The sequence below is a fragment of the Oryzias melastigma genome, linkage group LG22, assembly GCF_002922805.2.
Source record: "Oryzias melastigma strain HK-1 linkage group LG22, ASM292280v2, whole genome shotgun sequence".
In the NCBI taxonomy this organism is placed as follows: Eukaryota; Metazoa; Chordata; class Actinopteri; order Beloniformes; family Adrianichthyidae; genus Oryzias; species Oryzias melastigma.
Genome location: NC_050533.1, coordinates 15285028 through 15295754, shown reverse-complemented (window position 1 = coordinate 15295754; position 10727 = coordinate 15285028). Strand labels below are relative to the sequence as shown.

The window sequence follows — 10727 nt, the reverse complement described above, 5'->3', positions numbered from 1 at the left end:
CCCAAGTTCCACACGTCCCCCTTCTTGCCGGTTTTCGTTGGCATGACCATCCCCTCCGAGAAACGAACGTGGGCTTGCTCAAAAATGTCCTCCTTGCAGATATCGGAGAATCGTTTGGATAAGCTGTAGTCCGTCAGGCGAACGCTGCCCTCGGAGTCCAGGAGCACGCTGGAGGCGCCCAGGTGTTTGTGGACTACGGAGTTGGTGTGGAGGTAGTCGAGGGCAGACAGCAGCTGCGCCGCGTAGTGGCAGAGTTTATCCAGAGGGAGCGGGGCGTTGGTACCTAAGCTTTGGTTCAAGCTGATTCCCGGCACGTGCTCCACCAGCAGGTGAACGCTGAGGCAGTCCTCCTTCTCCGTGGAGCTCAGCGCCATGTAATGCACCAAGTTTGGGTGACTGAGACGCAGGAGGGAGTTGAACTCGTTTTCTGCTGCATGGATCTGATCAGGGTTTCAAGCAAAAGCAGATGTAAGGAGAATTTGGCATTGAGAAGCAGTGAAGCACACAGAAATGCTCCTTTACTTGCCTGCTTCTTACAGTTCTCTATCTTTGCTTTCTCCTGGCTGGTGAAGAACTTTCCCATCCTCTTGCTCCAGCGTAACGACCACTCATAGATGATGGAAAACTCTCCAGAGTTGGCTTCAAAGCCGCAATAAACGCTCCGACCAAGGCGCTGGCTTTCACCTGTCGGGGGAAGCACGGACGTGACGTTCTCTGTGATGGATTCAGCAGCACTGACTCGGTGACGCCTCTCACCCAAACATTTGCCTTTGTGGACGACCAGCTCTCCTAAAGTGTTGCTGTGGAAATGCAGAAGCTCCTGCGGGCGGACGCCGTCGTCGTTAACCGTGTCGCGTCTGGTAGAAGGAAACAAAAGAAATACAGAGTTACAGCAAAAACTATAAGTTAGAACCACTTTCATTTTTTAAAATGTGCACGCTGTAAATAGTAAATAGAGTAAAAATGTCATTATTTTTCAAAAGTCCCCCTTTTCTCTAGGGGTAAGTTAAACAAGTCCACTACAACAATAAGCTTTCACTTTTTAGCTTTTCTAAAGCTTGTTTTAACATTCATGGACTTCAAAGTTAGGAAAACAAGATAATTAAAATTAAAGCATAATATAATACTTAAAAAAAGGCAAAATTACCACTTAAAAAACTAAACAAATTGAAACATTACTCTCTGTATAGTTCCAAAAACTATTTTATATTCAAAACTAGGTATTTTTTTTAGAAATGAAATATAAATATGATTATTTTTACAATTTTGATTGATTGGTCTGTTTTTTCCTAACATAAATTGTGGTCAATCCAAGACAAAAAAATTACAGATTTATCAAACTCATTACAGAAATAATGAAATGCGTTGATAAAATAAACAAAGACAAACTTAAGTCATAGTGCTTTCGTTAAATATAGTGATTATTAACTAAAATCAAGTAGAGTTTGATTCATTTTGACTTAATTTGAAAATTTTACAGATTTGTTTTTTTACCTATTTTTTTTAAAGACATAAAAAAATGAAAAGGAAATTTTAAATTATCTGCTAAGATTTTAATCACTTTTTTTCATCATTTAATACATTTGTCTCATATTATTTGATATAATCTGTTTAAAAACTAATTACTAAGTTGTTGAATTTTAATAAATAAACTAATTTTTTACATGATTGCTCGTCGTGTACCTGTGGCGTGAACTGGAAGTTGTTCGGCGCCGGTGGTTCCCAGCGGTTGTTTTGGCTTCAGTGAGGTCAGGAACGGTTCCACCAGAACTGGGCGGACTCTTTCCCAGCACAGACACCGACTCTATGCTCTCCAGACGCTCCTGTGGTGAGAAAATCATTGACAAGCAGCAGTAAATGTTATAGTCGGTAGATTTGATAGAATGCTCAGCTTTGATTTCACTGCTTTTCGATGAGGATCAATGGATATTTATGACGATAATCTATAGAAGAACACCTGTTTGGCAATTTCCTTTCTTCTCTTCTCCTCTCGCTTGTCCTCTTCCCTTTTTTGGATTACAGCCATGATCTCCTTTTCCTAAAAGAAAGAAAAACCATTCTAGGATTTGAGCATAGATGACTATTTTCGCCCCCTCCCCTCCATCCTGACCATCTCCTCCTCCTTCTTGCGCTGCTGGTCCATCCTCTCCTGCTCCTCCAGAGCCTGTTTCTCCTGCTGCCTGCGCTGGTTCTTCAGCATCTCCTCGTGGAAGGAGCGCGGTGGAGGTTTGTTGTGCTTGCTCAAAAACCCCTGGACATGGTCTGCAAGCTCATAAATCATCACCTGAGAGGTAGAGCCGTTACAATCAATACATAAATAATAATCTGTCCAATCAAGATGCATTCTGGGACATCCTCACCTCCCCACATCGCACTGCTGCCAGCTTAGTGAGTTCATCCTGGAGGTTCTGGAGTTTTTCGTTTGAGAGGCCTTTGGCGTTCTTCAGTTCCAGCTCTGGAGGCCTGATGACAGCAATAGTAGCAAAAAATGACATTTAAAAACTGCTATTTAGATTTTTGATTTGAATTACTGGCAGCATGTGAACGTCACTCTAAAACCTTCTAATATTTCTGCCAAAGTTTGTGAATCCATCCACAAGTGTCTAAATCTCTTCCAAATTCACAAAACATTTTGGATACACGAATAGTCTGTAAAATGCTCATGTTTACGAGGTTTTTACTTTGACAAAAAGGTGACAGCACATTTGTCATTTAAAGAAAATAAGAAAATTGAGGATCATGTATCTGAATTGTGTTAAAATCCAGAGCATGGGACTATTTACCAGCATTCTTTTGAGAGTTAGGGAGTAGTAAATAAATTCAAACATATGAGACTGAAAAACATGGAAAAAATACTGAGGAATTCATCTAATTTGTCTCTTTATCATGTACTTCTGCATAAAAACAAACTATACAACTAAAGAAAAAATATGTTAATTATCTACTTTTAACTTAATACTTTAGAACATTCTTTATTTTGTGCAGCTGCATCTTAAATGCATCAAACCTTTTCTCTTTTTGTAAGTTGCAGTGATGACGGTACATCTCAAAAACACAGAATATTGGGGAAAAAGTTCAATATTTTGTGTCAGTCATTTCAGAAGTGAAACTTGTTGGTTAGAACTTTTTCTCCTTTACTGACAAATAATTGACATCATCAGAAAAACATAACCTGTTTTTTTGCATATTTTTGAAACATACATAGGAAAAATATTATCATAATAATACATTTATGTATTATTTATTAATGCATCCATTATTAATTTTTATTTAATAGTCATAAAATTAACAAGATTTTAATTAAAGATTTATTTTGACGAAATTGAATTTTTAAATAAATAATTCTGAAAAAAAGTATTGATGTTATTCTATTTGCTGATGATATAATCATTTTTTTTGTTCAGGAAAAAATTGAAGACAATTTTAATACAAAAGATTGCAATTTAAATTGTCAAACTTAAATATTGGTTTAATAATAATAATAATAATAATAAGCTTTCAGTGAATTTAGAAAAGACTAAGTTTATGTTTTTTTGCAAATAATAAATAGTAAAACTGTATTGATGGGAGTAGATTTCTTGGGTTAATTTTGGATAAAACATTGTCTTGGAAGCCGCATATATATTAAAAGTAAAGTGGTTAAAATTGTATTTGTTTTGGATAACATTAAGTATGATGTATTAGTATTATTATTGTGCATCTATACTTAGACTTTTATTTTGATATCAACATTTATTTAGAATCTGACATTTCCCGAATTTCCGGAGTTTTTCACAATAAAAGCCCTCCATGCTGGAAAGCTGGACCTGCTTCGCATTGAGCGTCACATGTGATTCAGTTTGACCATATTAATCAGACGGTCACTGTCCCCCACAAAAACACACATATGAGTACTCACACGTCCGGGTAATCGGGCAGACATTTCACCTGCAGGTCCACAGTCACGTAGCATTCCTGACCATTGTTTAACCCGTTGGGTCGCAGACAGAGAAAGACCTCGGGAGGCCTTTTAACCTACGGGAGGTGCAGTTAGGGGTATAAATACACCTGTTACTACAACTTTTTACCCCCCCACCACCAATGCACGCGGCATAAAGCTCCCACCTTCCAGGGGTCTTTGCTCCGAAGATCCTGGAAATCCTCCCCAAATATAGACGCGAGGGCCTCTAACTCGTTCTCCTGCTGCACCGTGTAGTCGTCTGTCCCGTCTGGTTGACCGCTCTGGGTGCTCATGCTTGTTCGCTACATGGCAGCTCCACGGTCGTGTCTCATTCTACAGTACAGCAGTCAGTCAGAGAGGAGGAAGAGGAGCCGCTCGCTTCACTTCTTCTTCTTCTCCTGCAGGCGAATGCACCTCTGCTCGACGTCCATCTACAAACTGAGAAGGATTCGGAGACACTAATAACATTCCACAACTAGTTTTAGAAAGATTTATCTACTTTTTTCACCGAGGCTCTCAAGCGAAACACAACAAGGCAACATCCTGCGCATGGCTGTTGCAAGAGTAGACTGCTGTGTCGCGCGTGAAACGTCATCATGTTTTAGATGCACTTCCTCCGCCTGCCTCTAGGGGGCAGCAGTAATGGTTTTCTTTTTTAAAACTTTATTTAAAAAACAACAAATACGACAAAAGTATGAATGCAAAGGGAAAAGACAGAAACAATAGAAATTTAAGGTATATATATATATACTGTATTTACTACATTCATAGTACAGAAGCATCATATAGCCAAAGGAATTTAACAATGAGCTACTGAGTTGATATAAAAATTGTACTTTCTCAAAAATAGTAGTGAGTGCTTTATAAGTACACACCAATGGTACACACCATTTACTATTAATCATGCAAAAAGTTTTCAAAATTAGATTTGGAGTTTGACAAATATACTATTTCCACCAAAACAAAATCAGTTGTGTTGAAAAAAAAATCCCAGTCCATGTTGTCATTAAAACAGCTGAAAATAATGTATTTTCCTGAAAGTTACACTGTTTTCCAGTTTTAGAACTAATATAAATTCAGTTACAAATTATCAGAACAGTTATATATATATATATAATTCACAAAAATAAAACAATTGTTTCCTCTTTTGATCCACAAAATGTTAATGTTTGGTCTATATCCAGAACATATGTAACTTCATTTTTTAAATAATACATAAGATGCAGTATTTTAAACGACCCTTTGATTTATGTTCTTACTTAAGCAGTATTTGGTTCCAAGTAGACAGATTTTATCCCAATTTATATCCATAAATTTTGAGTCCCAGTAAAATCAATCTGCAGGTAGGGTTGCAGTATGTAAAAGTTTTCTTATTTGTTTATTTAAAACTGAGCCAGTAAAAATAAGCTTCTCCACAAAGATAGTAAATCTGACCAATGAATAAGTCTCATTATTTTCTATAAAAAGCTGTTGTGCTTAAATACTGTTGCAAACAAGTTCTAATAAACATAAACAGAACATAAGGAGGATTTTTGTAAAAGATATTATAATCAAAATAAAGTTAAGGATTCTTTCGGATTACTCTTTATCAATATTTAGTTTGTGTATTTATAATAGTTTTTGTTTTTGTTGATTTCCAAAATGGAGTAATAGTTGGTAACTTCTTATAAAATCAACTAGCCTTTTAGCCGGTACAATCTATATACATGGTGTCCTGTGAAATGAATTTGCTATTGTACATAGAGTACATTGATTTTCATTTTGCAATGACTAACTGTTTTCACTAGACAACCAGAAGAAAATGTCATTATTTCACATTTTATGAATTATGCAATTTAAATAAAACCCTAGTTCCTACACCCATGACTTACAGTTTTATTTAATTTTTTTGCAAGCAAAGTCTTAAACTAGTTACTAGAAGAGGGAAAATGTACAAAAATATTTAGAGAAATTAATTCAAAAGTGGACAAAAAGTATGGAAAATTTATATTTAAATAAATATCCCAATAAATGTTGATGTTATCTTATTTTTTCCTAAAATGGTGTCATTTACAAAATAATTTAACCATATCAAAATTGCATTTTCAATTCTTTATGAGATATTTGCCTTTGGAGCAGTTGTCTGTAAAATCTCAAATTTTTGGACCGTTGATCTTTTCAAATTCCCAATTTGGGATCATTTACTCATACATGATTCTGGTGCTCCCTATAACCTTACAAGGAAACAGCTGGGCCAATCAGAACGAAGCAGCAGCAAAACCAGACCTCTCTGACGCAGAGCGTCAACCATCAGCTGTTCTAATCACTGAAGGGGCTCAGCACACATACCAGCAGCATGGTGCTGGTGGGGGGGTCATAAACCATCTCCTCATCTCCTTAAGAAGACACCAGTGACTGTGCATTTACTGAGTCAGTTTAGTACCAATTCTAGATGGCTGTAGTTACAGTAATAGCTCTGTGGGTTTTACTTTTTCCAGTCTGATGTGCAATCAAATCCTGATATAGAGGCAAAAAATATCATGTAAAATGCCAAAGTAGCTACAAAATTGTTGATTATTATCACCTATGTTGTGACTTTCCTGCAGAACACGTGTCTCAAAGAAACAGCCATTTATATAAACATATTTACATGGTTATAGAATATGGTGATGATATTTTAACCTCTAATTTCCAACTAATTGTCTTTTGCAAATACACATTGCCTTCAATGTGCTCAAAGAAAAAGGAATGTATGCCAAACATGTTGGGGGTTTATGGATTTGTGCTGGAAGTTCTTATTTGGACTTGTAAATGCTTTGGTCCCGCCTCTGGTTCCTAGATCGGTCCTATTTAAGGAGCCCTCTCCACTGTGACTCTTTGTCCCAGTGGAAGCATCCTCGTACGTTGGTGAGCAACCAGGTGAGTAGAGCGAACATTATTTTAGAATCCTAGAGGGAGAAGATGATTGTTTTTGGGTGGTTGGAGAGTTGTAGTTTAGATGTACAAATGAATGATGGACTGACACATTGCTCATTTTGTAAAAAAAAGGGCTACTTTTTAAAGTATATCTGCTTGATGGATTTGAATGTTTAGCATAGGCAGTTTTGCCTTTAAATGCTCTTCAAATGTGTCCAAAGACATATCCTTGTTGCATTAGCTGGAGAATTTAAAAAACTAGGAGGATAGAAGGTAAAATGTATCATTGAGAAAGGTGGTCAGCAAACAGACTGGGCTTCTTTTGGCTCTTTTGAGTTACAAAATAACTTAGTAACCTTAATAACCTTAGTTGCTCTGAAAAATCCCAGGAACAATTGAAGCTTTGGAGATATGGTATCAGCAGAAGAGCAGGTCTTGGATTAAAATAGCACATGGTGGAATGTTTATTTAGTACCCCACAAGTAGCACCCATTGAGTTGGGTTGTGTTCAAGCTTACAACTGATAACAACCTAAGAATAGTTGTGAGATAGTGTTGACAGGTCTTCAAAGCTCTTTGGATTCCTGCTAATACCCTTGTCAATCAAATAAGTAATCAAATAAACCCATTTCATTTATGCTCAACTACTCCAGAGAAAGTCTGAGACTCTTCAGGTATTTATGACACGCAGAGCAGCTGCTCCTAACTCCTCAGATTTAACACTTGTTGTCGCCCTGTGTTTCAATCCCCATAGCTCAAATTGTAGACCACCTCAGTAAAGCTCAACCATGTGTGACGACGACGAGACAACTGCGCTTGTGTGTGACAACGGCTCCGGCTTGGTCAAAGCTGGGTTTGCAGGAGATGATGCTCCCCGGGCTGTCTTTCCTTCCATCGTTGGAAGACCCCGCCACCAGGTGAACGGTTAAATACAAAACTTATGACAATTGCACTGAAAAAACCCACGAGTGACTAATAGTGTTTCTCATGTTTCTCTCCACAGGGTGTGATGGTAGGTATGGGTCAGAAGGACAGCTACGTAGGTGATGAGGCCCAGAGCAAGAGAGGTATTCTGACTCTGAAGTACCCCATTGAGCACGGCATCATCACCAACTGGGACGACATGGAAAAGGTGATCGGAGCACACTTGTCTATCTGAATGCTGTTTAGGCCCGCCAACATCCTTACAGCTTTATTTTTAGGTTAGGTGCTTTATTCCTAAAGCCTGGCTTTTGTGTATCCATCCAGCAGCTGTTCCTGACATGACTTCAGCTCTTTTTTTCCCCCCTCTCTGTCAGATCTGGCACCACACATTTTACAATGAGCTTCGTGTTGCACCAGAGGAGCACCCCACCCTGCTCACCGAGGCCCCTCTAAACCCCAAAGCCAACAGGGAGAAAATGACTCAGGCATTTACAACCCTTTTACATTCATTGTCATAATAGCAAATTGTTTTGAGGGATTTTTAAATAATATCGTTTGATTTTTGTTGCAGATCATGTTTGAGACCTTCAACGTCCCAGCCATGTATGTTGCCATCCAGGCTGTTCTGTCTCTGTATGCGTCTGGCCGTACCACCGGTCAGTGAGTTTTTGACGCAGGACATCACCGTATAAGTCTTTTTTGTCCTCCAAATAAGGATATTTTGGCTAACTTTTGATTTTCCCTCATCTCTGAAGGTATTGTGCTTGACTCTGGTGATGGAGTGACTCACAATGTCCCCATCTATGAGGGTTATGCTCTGCCACACGCGATCATGCGTCTGGACCTGGCCGGTCGTGACCTTACGGACTATCTGATGAAGATCCTCACGGAGCGTGGTTATTCCTTTGTCACAACTGGTGAGAAAATGCCATATTTAGTTTGACTTGTTTATTAAACGTGCTGTTCTTCAATATTTCAAACGTTCTACTCCTCAGCTGAGCGTGAGATTGTGCGTGACATCAAGGAGAAGCTGTGCTACGTGGCTCTTGACTTTGAGAATGAGATGGCTACTGCTGCCTCCTCTTCCTCTTTGGAAAAGAGCTATGAGCTACCAGACGGACAGGTCATCACCATTGGAAATGAACGATTCCGTTGCCCAGAGACTCTCTTCCAACCATCTTTTATTGGTGAGCTTAACATCTCAATGTGTTACCTTTATTGTGTGAATGCTTTTAAGCAATTCTCGTGCTCCTTTCTTTATGATTTTTGGCACGTTAGGGACTTTAGCAATCTTGGTATCAAAACATTCAGCTTGTTCAGGACATTACTGCTTGTACTTTTTGTATTCATAAACTTTATTGTTGTTGAAGTATTGAGCAAAATATGCCCCATAGGAAGTGAATGGGATTTTTTTTTTAAACTTTGTGCACTTTAAAACCATTGTTAACAGTATTTTTAAATAATTTGGTAATTAGCTGTTAGCATTATGCTAGCTCGTTTGGGTAATTTGGCATCTACTGAATTTTTTATGCTAATTTTATCTTATATTTTAACAAAATGCTGATGTTTTTTGGCTAATTTGTTATCTACTAAGGTTTGATAGGCTGCATTAGAGTTTAACTAATATTTTAGCGATAGGCTAACGTTTTTGACTAATTTTACAGAGAATTTTTAGGCTATTTTGGAGTTGAGCTAGTATTTTAGCAACGAACTAACTTTTTTTTGGCTAATTTGGCATCTACTAAGGTTTTTTGGGATATTTTGTAGTTTAGCTCATATTCAAGTAAAAGGACTAAACATGTATTAGGGATTTTTACGCAATTTTACTAATCTTTTTTCACAAATTTAGGCCAACTTCAGTGCTTTCATAATTCTGTAGCAAAATTTTAAGTCAAATTTTGTATTTTGCAAATTGCTTTTGCATTTTCATCAAATCTCTTCAGCAATTAGAGTAAATTTCTTTAGCATTTTCAGCAACCAGATTTAGTAAAAAGCCTTCACTAGCATTATCGCAGATGATGCAACTTTTCTAGTTCTGAAAAAACAATCCCCTTCCATTAGGCATGGAGTCTGCTGGCATCCATGAAACTGCCTACAACAGCATCATGAAATGTGACATTGACATCCGTAAGGATTTGTACGCCAACAACGTCCTGTCTGGTGGGACCACCATGTATCCTGGAATTGCAGACCGTATGCAGAAAGAGATCACAGCCCTTGCTCCGAGCACAATGAAAATCAAGGTAAGAGAATGGTCAGTGCTCCACATGACCAAATTCAAAGCAATTTAGTATTCAGTGGAACTAAAAGAGGGTTTTATCTTTATCTAGATCATTGCTCCACCTGAGAGGAAGTACTCCGTCTGGATTGGTGGCTCCATTCTGGCTTCTCTGTCCACCTTCCAGCAGATGTGGATCAGCAAACAGGAGTATGATGAAGCTGGGCCCTCCATCGTCCACAGGAAATGCTTCTAATCACGCAAACATCCCCTTTCTCTATTCCATTCCCTCCCCTTGTGTCCTTTTGTATATAGATGTATGGTGTAATAAAGACGAGCCATTCTGACAGTACACCTTTCAAAATTAAACGACTGACAGAAAAGGAGAAATATGAATAAAAAACGTAGAAATTGAATGACTGAGTGTCTCATTGAGCTCCAGACAAAATGGAGAAGGGGTGCATGACTGACATTACAAATGACATTGCATTGTATTTAATCTTGGTCATGTCTGTTTTGAAAAAAAAAAAAAAGAAAAAAGATGAACAATCTCAATGGGACATCCTGGTTGAAGTGAGGATTAATCATCAAAACAGTGACTATTGTGAAAAAGTTGATAACATGTCAAATGTTTAAATGTAAATTTAAATACAGACAAAAATAATAAGTTAAAAAATACTGTAAAAATTGCCAGTCATAGAAACACACATCTTCACAAAAAAATACAAACAAAACCCATAAAACTTGTTTA

At 37.8% G+C, this 10727-nt stretch overlaps 2 protein-coding genes across 3 annotated transcripts in view; one reads left to right on the top strand and one right to left on the bottom strand.

Annotated features, from left to right (window-relative positions):
- Window positions 1-4522, bottom strand: part of eif2ak4 (eukaryotic translation initiation factor 2 alpha kinase 4) — a gene marked incomplete in the record, with an annotated part of 23378 nt that extends 18856 nt beyond the window's left edge. The window contains 9 exon segments of the mRNA XM_024269700.2: window positions 1-440; window positions 527-684; window positions 757-857; window positions 1684-1823; window positions 1958-2038; window positions 2111-2284; window positions 2361-2463; window positions 3899-4014; window positions 4105-4522. Of these exon segments, the coding sequence (XP_024125468.1) occupies window positions 1-440; window positions 527-684; window positions 757-857; window positions 1684-1823; window positions 1958-2038; window positions 2111-2284; window positions 2361-2463; window positions 3899-4014; window positions 4105-4233 (1442 nt within the window).
- A 2276-nt stretch (window positions 4523-6798) lies between these two features.
- LOC112144614 (actin, alpha cardiac muscle) lies at window positions 6799-10392 on the top strand. 2 transcript variants are annotated; one of them, XM_024269220.2, is made up of 9 exons: window positions 6799-6838; window positions 7589-7751; window positions 7838-7966; window positions 8133-8243; window positions 8330-8414; window positions 8514-8675; window positions 8754-8945; window positions 9820-10001; window positions 10089-10232. In XM_024269220.2, exons 2-9 carry the CDS (start codon window positions 7623-7625, stop codon window positions 10230-10232), a joined length of 1134 nt encoding a protein of 377 aa, XP_024124988.1. In that variant the 5' UTR covers window positions 6799-6838; window positions 7589-7622. The 2 variants fall into 2 exon arrangements, with proteins under 2 accessions (XP_024124988.1, XP_036065768.1); XM_036209875.1 differs by lacking the exon at window positions 6799-6838 and having other exon boundaries at window positions 7623-7751; window positions 10089-10392.
- Window positions 10393-10727: the final 335 nt, after the last annotated feature.

What these genes read in the sequence shown, in the direction of transcription:
- LOC112144614 (XM_036209875.1), top strand. Translation starts at nt 7,623, where the DNA reads ATGTGTGACGACGACGAGACAACTGCGCTTGTGTGTGACAACGGCTCC. An exon ending in TGCGTCTGGCCGTACCACCG is followed by an intron (nt 8,415 to 8,513) that starts GTCAGTGAGTTT and finishes TCATCTCTGAAG; the next exon opens with GTATTGTGCTTGACTCTGGT. An exon ending in CTTCCAACCATCTTTTATTG is followed by an intron (nt 8,946 to 9,819) that starts GTGAGCTTAACA and finishes CCCTTCCATTAG; the next exon opens with GCATGGAGTCTGCTGGCATC.